The sequence below is a fragment of the Candoia aspera genome, chromosome 1 (genome assembly GCF_035149785.1).
Source record: "Candoia aspera isolate rCanAsp1 chromosome 1, rCanAsp1.hap2, whole genome shotgun sequence".
NCBI classification, from domain to species: Eukaryota; Metazoa; Chordata; class Lepidosauria; order Squamata; family Boidae; genus Candoia; species Candoia aspera.
Window position 1 is genome coordinate 227,718,958 of NC_086153.1, and position 19,556 is coordinate 227,738,513.

Sequence of the window (19,556 nt, forward strand, 5' to 3'; positions counted from 1 at the left end):
TCCCAAGAACCACAGAGTGCTGAAAGTATCCTTGGAATGCTGGTAGGCTGGTTATGGGCATGTGTGTGAAATGCGGCAAGGGCCTGGCACGAAACACCCTAGAAAAAGGACACAGCTGGCTCCCACTCTGGACACTTTGTTGCAGGCCCCACCTGTATCCCCAAATCCCACACATGCTGGAGGTCAGCTGTCTGCACTGCTAAACAAGGCAAGGGAAAGCCATGTGCACACGCTTGGGAACTATACTCTCTTTCCAAAGACTTCTGAAGACTTAAAAGTCAAGCCAGGGGAATTCATTCTTCATTCTGCTCCCCAGCCAGGCGATAGGAATCAGCATGATCAGGAATCTGCCCGAACCTGCCAGTGCCATCTTTGATCCATGCCAACCGCTAAGTCCACTAGAACGGGAGTCTACAGCAGGTGGCATCACCTACCCTACCTTAGCTGAGCCCAAAATACGTTAAGCAGGGTCATTCCAGATAAATACTTGGATGGGAAGCCCCAAATCTACAGGCTAGATTAGAAATCGGAAACAGGCGAAACCTAACCACTTCCATGTTACTGTTTCTTGAGTCTACAGGAGCCGAGGCCGAGGGAGACCACCTTTAATCCCGAAAATGGAGGAGAGTGGGAACGGATTCAGTGCCCGCACTGCATTTCGGGCAATCTGGAGTCGTGGCAGGTGCTGCTCTGGGCTGAGCAGCGCCGCGGTCCCGGAACTTCGCAGGAAGGCGGATGCAAAGACGGGAGGCGGCAGCGAGCAGGAAAAGATGTGGATGCTGTAAGCTTTCCTCGCATTTCGGTTGGAGGATCCCGCTTTCCCCCTCCCGCACCTCTTTCCCTCTGGCTTCCAGGCTCCCGAGGTGCCTGGCGTCTGAGCTCGGACCCACGAGGAGGTGGAACCGGTGACGTGGCGTTCTCACGTGCTCGGAAGCAGAAGGCCGTGTTCGAGCGGGGAGGAGATCCCGCTGCGGGGTCTTTCGTGCTGTAGGGACAGTGCGGAGGGGCCCATCTGACGCAGTCTTCCTCGCCGTCCAGACACCAAGTAGGCAATGCTGAAAGCCGTGATCCTAATCGGGGGCCCCCAGAAAGGTGAGCTGATACCCCTCGTCCTCTCCCGGAAGCTGGTGCCCATTCGGGCTGGAGGCGGGCGGGCAGCCGGGCGGGCCATCCTTTGCCGAAATACCTTTGCTGAAATGAAAGCGAGTCCTCGATTTGCTGAAATACCCCCCCTCCAAAAAAAAGCAAGTCCACCATGTGCCGATTTAGCGTGTTCCTTTAGCCAACAGCTTTTGCACGTGAGATTTTTCTTAACCCTTGGCTGACCCCCGCCTCCCTGCACCTCCACCGCCTGATTTTCCTCCTGCCCAGAGCAGCCGGGCCTCTTCTTCGGAAGGACGTGATGGCTCTCCGGAACCTTCTCTGTGCCGGGCTAAACATTCCCAGCCCTTTCAGCCCTTCCTCATGGCTGGATAGGCCCCCGTTGGTTAACAGGCTCCTTAAAATGCGGTGCAACCTGTGGAGTGCAGAACAGAGCAGAACTTTGGTTCCCACAGTCTTGCTCATGCTTCTGTGGGGCTGCCTAAAAGAAGCATTTTTCCTAGCCACTATGCCTTGCCCCCTTATAACACTTTGTAATCCAATAAACTGAACCATCCTGCTTCTTATCTGCTCATCTTACGCTTGTGTCTTTGATTTCTAAGGGCAATGCATTTGTGTCACGTTTAAATGTGTTGGTTTGGGCCCACTGTTGGACTCTAGGATTTTTAAATTTAGATTTTGCTTCTGATGTACGGGTTACCTCTCTCTCTCTCTCTTAGTCTTTTGCCACTTTAATATGCATCATTTCTGCATCCTCAACCACAACTTTATTAAAAAGTCTGATAGCCCAGGGGAGTGCCCATGGGGATATCTGGCCTTGCACTTTAGATGGTGCAGGGGCAAAGTGGAATTGGCATGACTTTGCCAGTTTGTTAATGGGCTTTGCCAGCAACTGGAGGGCTGCTGCCGATCACGTGGGTATGGAGGTCATGGACCCATGCTGCTGAGCCTGGAAAGGGCAGCTGCTTTCAGCAGAGCCAAAGTCACAGCAGGCAGCATAAATTCAGGAAACAAGTAGTATGTTCGCCGCCTTGAGTTATTTATAAAAATAATAAAGGCGGAATAGAAAATAAAAATAAATAAAAATAAAACTTCAGAATCTGATCTGCAGAGCTGTGGGGTTAAGGATTGTTTTCATTCATGGATTACTGCAGAAGCACTTCCCTCAACTCAGAGGTTTTTTTAAACCCCCCCCCCCCAACTGGGCACTGCAAAAGACAAAATGACCAGGCAATTGGGGCAAAAAAGCAGGTAGGAAGGTAAATCAAATACTAACAAAATGGAGGAAAAGAATGAAGTGTCAGAGGACTGCTAGGATGTCTCCATGCAATTTATCCTTGATTACTGAGGCTGCTTTTTAAAAAATATGTAAAATAGATTTAAAATGAAACATTGGAAATAAAAAATGGAAAGCAGGAGGAAGGGAAAATAGTAAGGGGAGATGGCAGCGGGGGCCATGTGATGAAAGCCTTGCCCCTTTGTTACATGCATTGCGTTTATGTCACATGTAAAAACGGGATGGGGCTTCTACTGCATAGCTGCACTTACTTTCTTCTCACCCCCACAGACACCCCTATTCTCACAAGTGAAAGAAGTTCTGGTTGCATTTGCCTACAGCTTCACTTTTACCACTACACAAGCCTTTATCTGAGTTAACTGTGGCCCTTTGGGAACTTAGAGTGATGTGCCTCACTTTCTGTTCTCTGTTCCTGGCAGAATATTGCCAGAAACAGGAGGGGCAAATTCTGGGGATGGTTGGCTCTTGATTCTGAAATTGTCTTCCTCTTTCAGGGACCCGCTTCCGACCCTTGTCCTTTGAAGTGCCCAAGCCCTTATTCCCAGTGGCAGGGGTGCCCATGGTACAGCATCACATTGAGGCATGCACTAAGGTAAGGGGGTTATTCAGATTAAGATTGGAAGGGGAGGGCAGCATGTGTCAGTGTGCTGCCTCATCTTAATCATAGTCAGATAATGAAGCAAGCAAGAGAGAGAAGTCAGCTAAGCCTGATGCTTTTCCTGCCATTTCTAACAGGTGCCCCACATGAAGGAGATTCTCCTGATTGGCTTCTATCAGCCTAATGAGGCACTCAGCCACTTCCTGGTGTCTGCCCAGCAAGAGTTCAAGATCCCTATCAGGTGGGTGGCCAGTGGATACAGTGAAGGAAAATGTAAGAGGGATCCAGCCCTGATATCTGTCACTCAGGTACTGGTTCTGCATAGCCTGGCCTTTTAAATAATGCCCAGTTGTGTTGGCCAGCACAGCAACATCATTATCATCTTGTACATTTTTTTTTGAAAACTTTTGAGCTGTAATTCAGCCTTTCCTCTCTTTAGGACCTTCCAGATATGCTAGGCCAGATCTGTCACTCCCAGGAGCTGAATTCTGTTTTGCCAGTTAATTCCAGGTTTTACATTCCTCTGATTTTTTTTTAATCAGTTCAGTCGTGTCCAGTTCTCGGAGACTGCCTGGACTAGTCCCTGCAGTTTTCTTGGCAAGGTTTTTCCAAAGTGGTTTGCCCTTGCCTGATTCCTAGGGCTGAGAGAGAGTGACTGGCCCAAGGTCATCCAGGTGGCTTCATACCTAAGGCGGGACTGGAACCCAGTCTCCAGGTTTCTAGTCTGGTGCCATAACCACTAGACCAAACTGGCTCTCTACAAGTTAATACTAATAATCAATCAATCAATCAATCAATTAATTAATTAATTCCAAGTTCCAGTTAATTCCAAGTTTTACATTCCTCTGAATGTATCCATGTGTAATTATCCCTAAAGACTGAGGACTGTGCCTCATGTTGCATGAAATAGTTGTAGTCCTTGAAAGTTCATCCTGAAATAAAATGTAATCAGTCTATAAGCTTCCCCTATTTGGAAGTAGGGGACTCCCACAGGCATCTGGTAAGGTGAATATCTCATTTCTGTAGGTATCTGCAGGAATACGCAGCGCTTGGCACAGGTGGTGGGATCTACCACTTCCGTGATCAGATCCTTTCAGGGAACCCTGCAGCCTTCTTCGTGCTCAATGCCGATGTCTGCTCTGAATTCCCCCTTGAGGAGATGCTTGCCTTCCATCGTCAGCATGGCAGTTCCGACAGCTTCCTCATGCTGGGCACCACGGTAGGAGACAGTCCTGCCTTTCCAAGCTGGATCAGTCCTGAGAGGGTGGCTGGAAGACAGAGGGCCAGTCCACTGGGGAGTCCTGGGCACCAGGCAGCACCTAGGCCCTTCTTAAGATTTCCTTTTAAAGCCTCCTGGAAGCTTCAACGTTTCTGCCCCCTCAATGCCTCCATGTCAATCTTGTTTTCTGCAGGCCAATAGGAAGCAGTCTCTGAACTATGGCTGCATCGTGGCAAAGGCCGACACACACGAGGTATGAAGGTATGAAGCCAGGTGGAAGGGAGGCCTGGGAAGAAGGCAGGCCCTGCCGGAGAGCCGATTGGAGCAGGCCCTTCTGGGAGTCCTGCCTTCTGCATCTTAGATCTCAGGTTTCCCCTCAGGAATCTTCCTCAGATGCACCATTGACAAGGCTCTTGTCGCTCCTGCCTATGCCCCCTTTTCTTCTCTAGGTCTTACACTATGTGGAGAAGCCCAGCACTTTTGTGAGTGAGCTCATCAACTGTGGCATTTACTTGTTTACCCCAGCCATCTTCCATCACATTGGGGAAGTCTTCCAACGTAACCAACAGGAGCTGCTCTTGTGAGTGACTTTCCCAGCCGTGTTTCTGTGTCTTTCCTGCTCTGGGCAGTGGCAGGTCACTCATCTACCATCTTTCTCTCTCTCTCTTTCTCTCCATCTCCTCCTCCTGCCATCCTCTGCCCTCATGCAGGGGTTCATGCCTTGGGTAAGTGTCCATCTCTCCCTTCACCCTGCATGTGCCCTTTTCAGGAGTCAGTGATGCTCTTCTGCTCTAGAGTTTAGGCACTTAGGTAGAGATCTAGTTTTTCTGTTTCTGAATTGCTGCTCCCATATTCACTCTCTCTCTGGTTTGAGAGGTTTCTTTTCTGGTTGGGCACGTGCCCTCTTTCTAGAAAGCAATGTGCTTGTATCATCTTGTCTTGGTCTCGTTCCCACAGAGAGGAGAACACAAACGGTTGGCAGCGGGCTGAAGCTATCAGACTGGAGCAAGACATCTTTACGGCCCTGGCTGGGCAGGGACGCCTCTTTGCCTACAAAACAGAAGGGTTCTGGAGCCAGATCAAATCTGCTGGGTAAGGGAAAGGGAAGGGGAAGCAGCTCTGCCTGACACCCAGCGGCTCAAGGACCACGCATAGGTGGGCAGTGGTTGCAGACTCACGCTCAGTGGCACATGGGATGGACAGGCAATGGTTGCAGTTTGGAGTTGAGTGCATCTGTGAGTGTGCCAAGGGTTGACTCTGCTGTCCTGTACACTTTTGTGTTTTATAAAACTTGGCTATTTTCTTCCTTGAGCAGGTATGCAGATGATGCAAGTGAGGGAGAGACTTCAGCATGTGCCATGACAAATGTACATTGCAGTGTTAAGAGAAACTGTTAAAATTGTTTGAAGTAGCAAAGAGGCAAGTTATGGGGCTCCCCTTGAAGAGTATCCAGAAGTTTCAGTTGGTTCGAAATGCAGCAGCCCACATAGTTTTGCACAAGCCTAGATTTGTGCATGTGTCACTTCTTTTGAGGGAACTGCATTAATTGCTGATTTGCTTCCAGGTCCAATTTGAGGTGCTGGTTATCACCTTTAAAGCCCTTCACGGCTTGGGGCCAGGTTATTTGCAGGACCACCTTTCCCTAGTCACATCTACCTAGCCCACCAGAGCAGGGCGGCAGGGTATGTTGCGGGTCCCTTCAGTTAGGGAAGTATATCTAGTGAGGCCAAGGAAAAGGGCCTTCTCCATGGTGGCTCCCTCCTTGCTCCTTTTCCAGAAGGCCCTGAAGACGTGGTTTTGTCATCAGGCCTGGGGACCCCAGATTGCTTCGGAGCCAATCAAGTGGCTAATTTGAATGTGTTTTCTGCCACCGTGGGGTGTATATTGTGATTTTATGGTTTTTAACTCTGTAAGATGTTGGGAGTCACCATGTGTGAGTTGGGCGGCCTTATAAATTTGTTAAATAAATAAATAAGTTAGAGCAGATGAGAGGAAGTGAGCAGTAAGGCTCACAGAGCCTTTCAGGAGTCTGTGAGCTTTACTGCTCACTTCCTCTCCTTGCCTTTTGTTTCATAGGCTGACGCCCCTGTAAATCTCTGCCCTGCTTCTTCCTGTTTCTCCAAGTCTTGTCTGAAAAAGGAAGAGCATCCAAATGAATTAAGATGTGCATCACTATAACCAAAGTCTTGGTTGTTTTGTAGTTTGGCGTCCATCAGGCTCAGGCCTATGACTTCTGTCAGATAGATGGCAGGACCCCAGCATAAAAGAAAGAGAATATGAATTTTTGGGTTTAAATGTGGATACTGTGCAAGGTAGAATGTCATCTTCTACTAATTGTGTGTGCGTGTGTGCGTGTGCTGGTGAGAGAGCCATTTGATTTCTTGCTTTGTCTCCAAGAGGCTGGCAATGTGGGATAAGCGCTGTGCTTAAGGGTTGGGGCCAAATATAATACCTCCCACATTCTCTTTGCCAGCTCTGCCATCTATGCCAATCGTCTCTATCTGAGCTGCTACAGCCAGTGTCACCCAGAGAGACTTGCCCAGAACCAACCTGGTGGGCCCAGCATCCGAGGTATCTGCTTCTCCTTCCCCACACCGTGAGGCAAAAACACCCGTACATTCTGTTGGCAGGAATAAGGCACACTTTATGCGTCCCGGCGGGTAAAGTAGTCATCTCATCCAGCTCCAACAGTCCTATAGATACCTTGCCGGAGAGATCTTAATAGCAGATCAATCAATAATATTTATGTGGTCAATGACCAGGAATAATAGCAGATGAGTTTCCTAGGCCATAATATCTGTCCTAAGGCTCCAAAATGTATAGTGTATTTTCTTCAGCCCCTGGGAGTCAAACCAGGTTTATTTATTAATACTATGTTGTTGTTCTTTGAATCATTTTTGATGAGATGTTTTTGAAAGCAGTTTTGCCCAGGTTGGGGAATTGTTTTCCCTATATGCTTGGTTCCAGAATCTCCAGAATTCTGGAGCGAACCTTCCTTCCTTTGTCACAAGTTTCAGCAGTGAGGTTGTAATCGTAGCAGCTGACCCCTGCATGGGGAAAGGCGTTCAGAAGGCGATGTTGAGTTGGATGTGTCTGGGGATCGTGAGATACTCAGCACTAGAGCTGGAAGCCCATATTGGAAAGAAATGGACCTCCTCTAGCAAAGCCTTCAGAAGAATGGAAAGGACTTGTTGAGGACAGAGGAGAGCTGAAGTAATTGCTGCTGATTTTCCACACAGGGAATGTCTATATTCATCCAACAGCCTCAGTGGATGCCAGTGCTGTGGTAAGTCCGTGGGGTTGGGCGGTTTCCGTTGCTTCCCACAACAGGATGAGGAAAGCCTTTTGTCCCCAGGGCCACAGCATTGGCGGGCTTCATGCCGATAATGAATAAGGCCAGAGTCAGGGGTATAGGATAGGCCTGCCATCTCTCTTGCACACAAATAGGTTATTTACACATGTGTGCTTGCACGCACGTAAACAGATGAGGTTTTTTTCCCCCCAAGCTTAATTGAAGTACAAAGGGAAGGAGGCTTTGAGGGGATTGGGGGGTGTAATGGGCTGTGAGGATGACCTTGAGAGACGGGAGGAGGAGCCGCGGCCTAGACAAGGTCAGATGAGATACCTCAGCCCACAGATGGAAAAGGGACATGGGAGCATCTCAGAAGGGTCCCTCCTCCCCCCCCCCGCAGTTCCTTAGGAAGTCAAGGTGAGGGAGGGGAGAAGTGCTTTTGGACTTGCACAATTTTGTTTCTGTAACCTCACAATAAAGGTGGTGTAAGTGCTCAGGGTTTTGGTTTCCTGTCTGGACTACCTTGAAGGGCTGACAGGGAGGGATGCCTGGTCTTTCCTTTACCCTCCCTTTCATCCCGCCCAATAATAGGTAGGATTTTAAAAATTCTACCCAGGCACAGACAGAGGGTTTAAAAGGGGGAAAAAAGCCTCAGCTGACACTTGTAGAGGTTTCTTAAAAAGAACCCCCCTCCTCATCCCTTGCTTTAGCATGTGTGGGACAGGACTGGGTTTCAGAGCCTGTTCTGTCTGGCCTGTGTCTTTGCTCCTGAGGACAAAGGAGAGCAGGGGGCTGAGGAGGGACATTCACCTGCCAGTTCACTGACACAGATCCCCCTCCCCTGGCTATTCTCTGCAGCTGGGCCCCAATGTCTCCATTGGGAAAGGGGTGACCATCGGTGCAGGAGTGCGAGTGCGGGAATCCATTATTCTGCATGGAGCGTCTCTCCAGGTGGGTGTTTCCGACAATTCCAGTGGGCCATGATTGCGTGACCTGCATTTTTAGTATCGTAAATATGCAATTGTTTTATATCTTTGTTACTCGGGATCCCATAAACTTCCTGCGAATCAAATAATGGCATTTCATCCATGGAACATTAAGTCCGTACCCCCCAGTCTAATTCTTTCTTAATCTATAGCCATGTGTCTGAGAATTATAGAACGCTTGTCCTATTGATACTTAAAAACAATTTTATTAGTGTGTTTTCTTGTCTTAGAAGCTGAGTGTCCTTCTGTGCGGTCTTCAGATACTGGATCACTTAAGAAACGTAATACAAAAGAAAGACATCTCTGTTATTAAACAAGGCTCTTGTCTTCTCTGCAGCAATGTAACTTCATTCCTTACTGTCATTTCCACTGCACACGTCCTGTTTAAGGAATGGGAGAAAGATACTCCAACATCCTCCACTTCTTGTATGCTAGGGGCTGGGTGAAATGGTGTTACAAGTGCTGGAGCATTCCCCTTTGAGACTCTGCCTTGATGCTTCCAACTGAAGGCATTGAGGGAGGCCACTGCTCCAACAAAAATGCCTCCTAAGCACAGCAGCATGGAAGAGGCATTGCATCAGACTCTTGATCAAAAGCAAAAGGCCCCATCACAGCTTTGCCCAGACTATTACATGTCAGATAGTACAGGTGGTTCTCGTTTAACAGCCACTCGTTCAGCGACCATTTGAAATTAGGACAGCACCGAAGGGGGGGTACTTACGATGGTCCTCGTAGTTGCGGCCATCACAGCGTTCCCACAGTCACGTGATTGTGGTCTGGGTGCTTGGCAACTGGCTCACAGTTATGATATTGCAGCACCCCATAGTCACGTGATCACCATTTGCAACCTTCACTGCTGGCTTCCGACAAGCGAAGTCAATGGAGAAGCTGGCAGGAGGTCACAAATGGCAATCCTGTGACTGTGGGATGCTGTGACAGCACAGGAGTCACCTAATGAAACTGCTGTCATGGGTCAGTGTGGTCACGTGATGTCATGCCTTACGATGAAGTTCCCAGTCCCAATTAACGCCGGTAAGCGAGGACTACTTGTTTTGGAGTTACTCCTAGCCATTGCCTATGGTTGGGAATAACTCTTGCCATTCCCAGCCATAGGCAATGTCAGCTGGAATTAGGGGAATCCAGCCACAATTGGACAGGTCCTTACATAGAACCACTATAGTGTAGCATTGAAAGTATGGCCTGGGATCATCGAGACCCTGGTTCAAATCTTATTCAGCCATGGAACCTGCTGGGTGACTTTAGGTCAGTTCCTATTTCGTGGTCCAACCTAGGGTTGTTGCTCTAGAATAAAATGAAGAGAGTCTCACAACCTACAGTACCCTGAAAACTCAGAGAAAAGATGGTATATTAATATAGTAAGCCCTTGCCTTGTATTACATGGGGATGCTGCGTTGGGGTTAGCACTATCTCTAGCAGTTTTCCTAACAGGTCAGTATGTATGGTATTTGCTTTTCATCTTTTTCTTGTGGCCAGCAGGTGGTGCTACTGCACTGTAAATGTTTGCTGAGGGTACTGAATGAACAAAGAGAGTTTTGTTGGTCCTCTTCAAAGCTAAGGGATGTATTATGGCCCAGGTTCTGTGGGTTACAGCCCTCTGCATCAGATGCATGATCTTAGGAAGTGGACTGAAGCCCTTAAAATGTCTGCTTCTGTCAACTGTTTGAGGCAGGAATCTCTTTTGCACAGGGGTGTAGGGGCCATTGATGAAGGCTGAATTGCTTCCCAGCTTCATGATGACTGCAGATGTGTGAATGAACCGGGTCTTCCTCCTCCTCCTTCCCCTGTGGCTTCTGCCCATTTTGCCTGTTTCCTTTTAACTGCATGGAATGAATTGTTCGAGAGTTGTCCCCTGCGCTGCTCCTTAAGTAACCAAGGATAAGCTCTACAGCACCTGTGTCTGGTGTAATGCTGTTTGGCACAAGCCTGTGGTTCAGTACCGTAGGGCACCTTTCCCCAACAGGGGGCCCTTTAAAGTGTTGATTGTAATTCCTATCATCCCTTATAGCTTGGTCAAAGGTAATGGGACGTGAAGTCCATGATAATGGGAGGACACTCAATTTAGAGGCAGCTCACTGTAGCAAAGACTGAGATTTGCCTTCATGTCTTATGTAAGGCTGCTGTCCTGGTTGTCTTCATAATGGTCTTGGGTTGTGGATGAAGTCTGAAAGTTGATGAAATCATCCCTGGTCCCTCTGGATTATATTACAATATCATTTTAAAATGCCCCAAATGTTAGGAAGGTGCCAAATTTTAATGTTCTTTCTTCTACAAGATCACTGAAATCTCATGACATAGCCCTTCCTGGGAGGCTTCAGCCATCTGCAGTTCTTTAAAAAAGGAGAGAAGTTGGGGGTGGCTGTGGTGCTCCTGATTGGTGGGAGAGCTGCAGCTTTGGCAGCCCTAGGCACTGTGTGGCTGACTCCCCATGGGATGCCCCACTCTCTTTTCCATAGGACCATACCTGTGTGCTCAACAGCATTGTCGGCTGGGACAGCACAATTGGACGCTGGGCTCGTGTAGAGGGTACCCCCAGTGACCCCAATCCAAATGATCCCTATGCAAAGATTGACAGCGAGACACTCTTTCGAGATGGCCGCCTCACTCCATCTATCACTATTCTAGGTAAGCTTCCCCCTTCCCCAATAAACAGTTGGGACCTTCCTGCCTTTCTAAGTAGGAGTCCCTTGTGGGATTATACCTGCTCCCCACCCTGCTTTCTGAGCTGATCTCTTTTTTGAACCCCCCCCCACACCAAAACAGGCTGCAACGTGACCATTCCTGCTGAAGTAGTCATCCTGAACTCAATTGTGCTTCCCCACAAGGAACTCAGTCGCAGCTTCAAGAATCAGATCATTCTTTAATGGACCGTGAACTGAACTCACCTCTGGTGACTTCCAGACAGAAAGTTCAAGAACCTCATAATAATGTAGCTTGTGACTTCATCAGACTTATTCTCAGGCCTTGTTCAGTCTTTGCTCTGGTAGGCCAAGATCTATGGCTTTGGTATCAGCTGCAACATCCTTCTGGACCTTTCCAGGGAATGGGAATATGAGCCTCTTTCTTAGGCTGGAAGGAATTGAAATGGCGCCCTAACTTGACTGCCAGAGAACCTCCCTAAGGAAGAAGCCTGTCTGAACCTTGGGGCTTTCTCACTATGGGCCCTTGACAGGGAAAGGTGTGTAGCTTTCTCTCAGTCCCGAGAGGACTGGAGACATCTCTGCAGACTTCCGTGGCTGTCAGATGCCTTCATCATCATCCAGTTGAATCCCATCCACCCCAAGAGCTCCATTCCTGGTGCCACCTATGAAACAGAACGGGGGCAACTGCAACTTCAGATCAAGTACTGCAGCTCACGTTAATTCCCCCTTCCCCTCCATGTAGTGCCCCTTTTCCATCTGGCCCAGCATTCTAAACTTGTGCACTAAGGAATTTGTCAGACAATGGCCCCATACCTGCCTCTGGTCCTTTATGATGAGGAGGAACTGATTTGTTTCCAAGTTCTAGTACAATGCAAGCCAAGTTGAAACTTTGAAACGAATGAGAAAGTGTTGGCAAGAAATCACCAATAACAAATGTATATTGTGGAAAGTGTTTGGGTATGTTAGCTCCATCTCAGTGAATGGAATAGCTTCCCATAAGGCCTGGAACAAGAGCTGCTACCATACAGAGCCTTTTGGGAAAGGAAGCAGATAAGGACTCCCAACACACAAAGTTTCCACACTGCAGTTAGATTCAACTGGAGCCCAACTCTCTCATTCAGTTCTCTGGAGAAAGAAGTCCTTACCCATCACGTGCCTTACCATGAAAGACCTGAGGTTGCAAAGGCAATGCACCTAGCTGTCCTCTTCTTTTAATTATTTGATTTTTTTTAACTATTTGAAAAATATAGTGGCCTGGGTTGGGAGCAGTTTATCTTTCTTCCCTCCCCACCCTGTTACCCATGTTCTGGGCAGGGGAGTGGAAACAAACGTGCCTAGAAAAGCCCTGTTTTTGCAAGGCTTCTCTATGCTCTCATCTCTGTGCTAGCAGTGAGAAGAGAAGATGAATGAATGAATGGTCATCCTGGGTTAACCCTCGCCATGTTCAGTGTTGTGGTTGATGGGGGAGGTTAGTTTAACACGGTACCCTCCAGGGCTCTTCTGTGTTAAATGTAACCAAATGCTGACTGGCTTTTCAAGTCCCTGTGATAGGCTAATCAACGCCTACCACCATCCCAAATGTTCTAAGGTGGCATTTTTCAAAGTGATGTTTCGTCGCAAAGTCTCGCTTCTATAGACTCCTGGGTCCCAAACAGCTAAATCAATACACGTCCTTTGAACAGGTTTGTGCTGATCCATCTCTGCTGGTTTTTCTTTTGAGTCCCACTAGGGAGCTCCTGGGAATGTTCATCGGATACCCATTTATCAAGAGAGGATTTATCTTTCTCCTGCTACTGGAAGCATGATCTTTTTGCAGCTAGTTAATGGCAAAGGCAAGCTGATAATGGTAAATTAGCAACTTCAGCTAACTGCTTCCTGTAACCTTTCATTGCCTGCCCCCCCGCTCCCCCCATCCTGCAGGTTAGAGCTAACTATCTTGGCGGCCAGCAATACCGACCTGATCTGATCTCATTTGGTCTCTGAAGCTAAGCAAGTTCCAGTCTGGTTAGTATTTGGATGTGAAGGTGCCTGGGAAGCCTAGACTGAGAAGTCAAAAACCATCCCATAAGGAATGCAGTTTCTGTACTGCTGTCCAGACCACGTGATGGAGTTGGGCTTAACTTGAAGGAGGCTCCTGTTTGCTTTCTATTTGCCCCTAAGACCTCAGAGCTTAAGTGATGGCTAGAAACAGAATAGGGAAATTTGTGAATGAGCCTAACAATCCTTGGAAAGGATTTGGTGCTTGCAGCATTAGTCATACGTTACAAATGTGTTTTTCCTGATGATGATTTGTTTTATTGTAAGCCAGTTGTTAGAAGGGGAGATGGCAGTGAAGGATGTTCTTATTCTTTCAGGAGCTGCAGCAGGAGATGTAAATATAATCAGCATTGTCTGATTCTGCTCGCGTTTAATTCTGTTTAAGAAAGCAGAAGTCCTACTACTCTCTGATGTGATGATAATTCAACTCAATTGGACTCACCTCTAAATAGATTGTGTCATGCGAGTAGCAATTGCTCCAAACTTTCTCCAAGAAAAAGGGAGCTTCATAGATGGTTTTGTACGGTTTGGAAAAATTGGGGAGGGAATGATGCAAAGTCCTGCGGCTTGTAATTTGTTGAGTTTTTTTTTTTAAACTTTCTATAAATATTTAGAAAATGTTAAAATGTTAAACAACATACTTCCCTGGAAGCCATGCTGAAACTAGTAAGAACTGTAAAAATGTTTGCAGAGATTTTTTGCTGCCCTGGCTTACTTCTAAGTAGACATGCAGAGAACATGTGTATGCAAATGATGCTCTTGATTTTTTCAGGATACATTCATACACACAACACCCACACACTTAGCTGCTTTAACTTTGGCCTCATCAAAATGGATTGTGGCCCTCAAAACATTTCTCAGAACTAATTTCTAAAAGATTCCTTTTTCGCCAATAACCATCATGAACATAATACGCAATCTCTATCTTATCCACATTTAATCTGATCGTCAGAATTGTTCACAGGTCACTGGGTATAATACTTAAATGTATAAGAAGGAACAAACTGAATACCTGAATTTGGCTAGTGTGGTGCGGTGGTGAAGGTGCTGGAAAGGCCTCAGGGAAAGCCGGCTTCAGGTTCCACCTACAGCCATGGAAATTGGTGGGTGAGTTTGGATCAGTCACACAGACTCAGCCTAACCTACCTTGCAGTGTAGTTGTTATGGAGGGCAGTGGTTGGTGAGAGAAAAGGAAGGAGGGGGTGCTCTGTAGGTCACCCTGAGTTCCTGAACATCTAACAAAGGATGAAATGGGTATCTTGCTTTAGGCCTTGAATTTGAAACTACATCCCCATTGATTGATATGATTTGATTTGATCTCTATAGCCGCCCATCTCAGCAAGTGACTCTGGGCGGCTTACAACAATACCATAAAACAATTAAAACAATTATAATTAAAACAGTTAAAATACAAAATAAATACAAAATAAATATACATGGCTGCCAAGTGAGCAATGCATGGATATTAACATAGCCAAGAGATGGGACCATCCACACGCTCGAGGCCCCAGGCCCGGGCACAAAGCCAGGTCTTTATAGCCTTACGAAAGGCCAACAGGGTCAGAGACATCCTAATTTCTGGAGGATGTTCCAGAGGGCAGGCGCTACGGAGGAGGAGGCATTTTGGCAGAAATGACTAACGTAGCTGTTGACCCACTTGCACCTGTTGCCCAGACTGAGCCTTTGGGTCCTTGGTTGTGGAGTTTGGCCTCGGGCCTTCCCCAAACCCATTTGGCCTCTTTCCTGCCACCTAAAGATGCCCACCCCTGCTGGATTCGACAGCTGGTCTGCTTTAATCCTTTTCCGCTTCTGCCCTGCTAATGGAATTGTGAACTTTATCTTCCCTAAAATGCAGGCTTTTGTAAAATGGGATGGGGACCGTCTCTGTGCTGGACTGTGAGATTAGGTGGGGGGAGATTATAAAGTACTTAACACACTGCTATGGCTTAGGGTGGGAAGGAATTAAAATGCCAGGGGTTGGGCTGGGGTGGGCAAGTATTTCCCTGCTCTGAGCGCTGACCATGTGGCAGATGGTTTGCTGTGCCCAACAGACTCCCTGGGTACTCCTGATAACCTTACCTCCGTAGGCCAAACCTGGGGAGGGGGGGTGGCGACTGTTTTTATAAACCTATGTAAACTGATTCCAAGTGCAAAATCTAGCAAGTGAGGAAAGTGCAGAGTTGAAGTAAGGTGAAATCTTGGCTCACGACTTTGCTGAAAGCTTGAGAGATCGTCAGTAAATACATGGGGCAAAGATGTGTATAATTAGACTTTTCATAAAACAGGCTGTAAAGCCCCCCATCAAAGGCCCCTGTATCAGGTTAAGTCGTTCTGGCATAAGCGGATACATCCTTTTGTGGATAAGCAAGTGGCTGAATTATAGGAAATAGGAGGGAGGCATAAATGGTCAATTTGCACAGCGGAGAGAGATAAACCGTAGGGAGCCTCAGAGATCTATAATGGGACCTGCGCTTTTTTAACACATTCATTAATGACTTGGAAAAGGGATTGAACAGGGATGTAGCAAAATATGCAGATGATAAATTATTCAACATAGTTAAATCTAAAGCAGATTGTAAGGAGTTCCATGGGGATCTTATAACAGTGGGAGAGTGCATAATGAAATGCAGAGTTGATAAATTCTGCACAGTACATGGGGGCGGATGGGGGGAGGAGAGAATAAGTTCAGCTACTGCGTTTATAGAATTGGCCACATCCATTAATAAAGAGAAAAGCAGCACTCGTCCCAGGAATATTTACGGAGAGTTAAGTCCATGTCTCGTTCCAGAGTCTATCAAGATGGGGCAATTTGCCAGCATCCTGAAAAAAACCAATAGCATTGGGATTTCTGAAGAAGCTGGGTGAAATAAAATAAATAATAATATTCTTCAAATAAAACCAGCAGCCTTGTCTTTGCTTTCTGTGGAAACAAAACCTAGAAAGAGGGTAGATGAATAAGGGAATGCATGTTGCCAACTGTAGTTTCCTCCACCAACTTCTTTCCACTGTGGGGGCGAGGGGGCAGCTTCAGAAATGGGCATGAGACAGACAGACAGACAGACACAACATTGGCAGTACGGTTGTGTGCAAAAGTTTAGGCATCCTTCATTAATCTGTATATTTCAGTGACTCCCTAAATGAACAGAAGCTGGCACAACCTTTCCACTGTACAACATTAATATCTTTCTGTAAATTTGAATGCATACTTGGCTATTTGTGTGCATTTAACATGAAGAAAAAAACCCACCAGCAAGTACAGAAGTTGGGACATTTCATCAGTCACCACTTCGTAACATTTTCTTTGGCAGAAGTAATAGCTTCCAAATGATTCGTGTTTCTAGACAAGAGTCATTCTAGCCATATTTTTGTATTTTTTCCAACTCTTCCTTGCAGAACTTGTCTAGCTCAGAAATATTCTTAGGTCCCCTTGCATGCACTTATTTTTCTTGTACTTCATGGTTGATTTGAAGGTATGTTTCAGGTATTTGTCTTGCTGAAATATCCAACCTCTTTGCAGCTTCAATTTCTTCACTGACTGTGGAACATTAGATTGAAGACTAAGAAAAATGTCTGCCAGAATTGCCCCCAAACTGGTCATATCAGCAAAAACGGAACTCATAAATCACAGGAACAAGCTGCTGAAAAGCTAACAATGGAATAGTGGTCCACAGTCCATAGTACAGCACTGCTTCTATCACAGTGATCTGCATGGGGGAGTTTTCAGAAGGAAACCTTTTCTCCAACCTCATCAAACAGTCGTTGTCTATGCGAAAGAAAACCTTGGTAAGCCTGAAACATTTTGAAACAAAACACTTTGGAATGATGAACCAAAAATTGAATTATTGGGCCACAATCACACAAAAGTCCGGGCATTTGCCCTCCCCATTTCATATTCAACCATTTTTAAGAACTCAGTTCTCGGGGAAAATGTTGCTGATTTGAGATGGAATAGGTTTGATGGGGAATTGTAGGAATCTAGGATAGGAGCAGAGGCAGCAGTGTATGATTGTGACAGGAGAATCTGCATTGAATAGGGGATTACATCAAGCAGGCAAACAAATTTTTTCCTCCTTTCCTCAGATTCCCACTTGTGTGTAATGCAGAATCGTTCATGTGTGTGTGTGTGTGTGTGTGTAAATATAGCTCAAGAAATCACATTAGGTTGCAAGAAACCATCAGTCCAGTTCTGAGTCAGTGTCTGTCTCCTGACATTGTCTCCGTACTGGGAACCAAATGGCATAACATGACTTATTGCTACATAATTGAACTGCCTTGCTATGGCCAAGAGCTGTAGGAAAGAGCTAGCAAGGATGGGAAACTTCCAGCACTGCCTGTCTGCTAGGAAAAGCTGCACTCTTGACTTTCAGCATTTCCTGAAGCTGCTAAAGACATTGGAGCTCTAATATATAAGAAGGAGCAAATTTATCTTTCTCAACAAAAAAAATGCAGAAGAGAACTGCTTAATAAATAAATAGAACTGTTTGAATCAACTTAGGCTGTTGGGTATCTCACCCCACTGCCACAATATGGAAATTTTAAATTCTGGCCTTGTGGTACCCTCATCTGGAATGTGAGGAAGGAAGGAAGGAAGGAAGCAAGGAAGTTTTATCACTTTTTCTGAACTACAACAAAGAAGTGTAGTGAAAGAGAAGTTTATATGAGGTTCACCTGGTTTCTATAGCTTCTTTTTTCTTTTATCAGCTGATGCGTGGGCAAGGAATCTTGAAACTAGAGATTTGAACATGTTCCCACGCTTTACCTGCCAGGAAAAAAAACCAGGACTGTTATGCCAGGTTAACTAACACATTATTGAAAAGCAAATACATTAGCCCTTCAAAGTTTTGTGCACTGTTCACGTGTATCCATACACACATATATGATCATAGGGAGAAATACAAGTTATTTTTAAAATCCTGATTCAACATTTCTATTTCCCTATTGAACAGAAGAAGGTAATTCACTAAGAAAAAGATCATCAATACACTTAATAAATATGACCAGTTTTGAACAGATTTATCCTTATAGGATTTTTCGAAGTGCTGTCTTGTGATGTCAGTTTGTCAGCTGAAGCCATTTCCAACTCTGTTAAATACCACCAAAGTGATGAAAGGTGAATCTTAGGGATTTTTGTCTTGATGTTTGGTCTGTTGAATAAAAAAGCAAAATGGGATGCAGCCTTATGCTGCTCCAGACATTGTTCCATCTAGCTCAGTGTTCTGTACCCCCCACCCTTGCCAAGCCAGGGTGAGATTCCAGCCTTGCCTCTTTTTCCTGGTGTGAATGAATGAAGTGTTTACCATCATCCACTTGAACTGCGGAACTAGCATCTTTTGCTGCCAAAAATAGTTGAGGGAGCAGCCAGGATTGTCACATCTGTCCTTTCTCCTAGCAAGGATTCTTGGGTAGTAAGTCCTTGGCATGGGGGTAGAGTTCTCTTCCAGCTCTTTTTTGCCAAAGCCATATTTAAAAAATTGTTGGTGGCATGATTGGGCCAGCACCCACCCCTCTCAATTTATCTTTGCAGTATTTACCTGGAAGACACTTCCCGCAAAGGAAGAGTAGATAGAAGATTGATCTTTCAATCTATCAAACTTTCCCTCCCTCACGTGCCAAGGGTCAGCTTCCCCACCTTACCAAACTAGTTACCATCTTTAGCTGAAACCAGTCTTTGAGTTTTCTATCTATATGTATATATTCCTGCCAGAATATAGGTGAAAAAGGGGAGAAAAGAATGACTCCTGATTAAAACCAATTGCCTACAAAGTAAAACACCCCATTTAGATAATTAATTGATTCCCATCTGCATATGCCAACCAAACTCTCTGGCATACAAAACACTCAAAGAAGGAGGAGGAGGAGAAAAAACAACAACCAGGTAGAGATGGAGGGAAGGAAGGCTGTGCTGAAAAGCGAAGGGAAGAGAAAGGAGGGAACAAAACTGGATGGAGAAAAGGAGAAGGGAACTGGTAAATGGAAAGGGAAGGGAAGGAAAGGGGAGGGGAGGGGAGGGGAGGGGGAAGGTCTGCTTAAGTGATACGAAAAGGGTTTAATTCATCTGAGAAGCAGCTCTCACCCCCACCCCCATGTCTAATTTCCAGGCTAATCTATGCTTTTCACCAGCAATTTACAATACCTGCCCATTCCTTTGTTTTCAGCAATTTCTTTTGTTCTTATCAGAAGAATCCTATTCCATTCTATTAAATTCACCTCGATTCACAGGCAAATGCTTTCCTATCTACAGTAGTTCATTTTGCTGCTTTTCTCTCTCTGCTTTTATGTTCCAGATGAGTTCTAAACTGGGTTCGGGTTAGCAATGTTACAATTTGCCAGCGGAGGGCAGTATCACCATACTAAGATGTTTAGTTG

The 19,556-nt window shown here is 46.1% G+C and overlaps 1 protein-coding gene across 3 annotated transcripts; it reads left to right on the top strand.

The window, feature by feature from the left end:
- The first annotated feature begins 750 nt into the window (after window positions 1-750).
- On the top strand, window positions 751-15,158 carry GMPPA (GDP-mannose pyrophosphorylase A). Of its 3 annotated transcripts, XM_063288954.1 has the most exons (12): window positions 758-1,092; window positions 2,893-2,990; window positions 3,134-3,237; window positions 4,023-4,215; window positions 4,409-4,468; window positions 4,665-4,795; window positions 5,173-5,307; window positions 6,689-6,786; window positions 7,455-7,501; window positions 8,366-8,458; window positions 10,968-11,136; window positions 11,275-15,158. In XM_063288954.1, exons 1-12 carry the CDS (start codon window positions 1,053-1,055, stop codon window positions 11,373-11,375), a joined length of 1,269 nt encoding a protein of 422 aa, XP_063145024.1. In that variant the 5' UTR covers window positions 758-1,052; the 3' UTR covers window positions 11,376-15,158. The 3 variants fall into 3 exon arrangements, with proteins under 3 accessions (XP_063145026.1, XP_063145025.1, XP_063145024.1); XM_063288956.1 differs by lacking the exon at window positions 5,173-5,307 and having other exon boundaries at window positions 751-1,092; XM_063288955.1 differs by lacking the exon at window positions 4,409-4,468 and having other exon boundaries at window positions 756-1,092.
- The last annotated feature ends 4,398 nt before the right edge of the window (window positions 15,159-19,556 follow it).

Bases quoted from the DNA above. Each gene is read 5' to 3' on its own strand.
- GMPPA (XM_063288954.1), top strand. From the start codon at position 1,053: ATGCTGAAAGCCGTGATCCTAATCGGGGGCCCCCAGAAAG. The intron at 3,238-4,022 runs GTGGGTGGCCAG...TCATTTCTGTAG, and splicing joins GAGTTCAAGATCCCTATCAG to GTATCTGCAGGAATACGCAG. The intron at 6,787-7,454 runs GTATCTGCTTCT...TTTTCCACACAG, and splicing joins TGGTGGGCCCAGCATCCGAG to GGAATGTCTATATTCATCCA.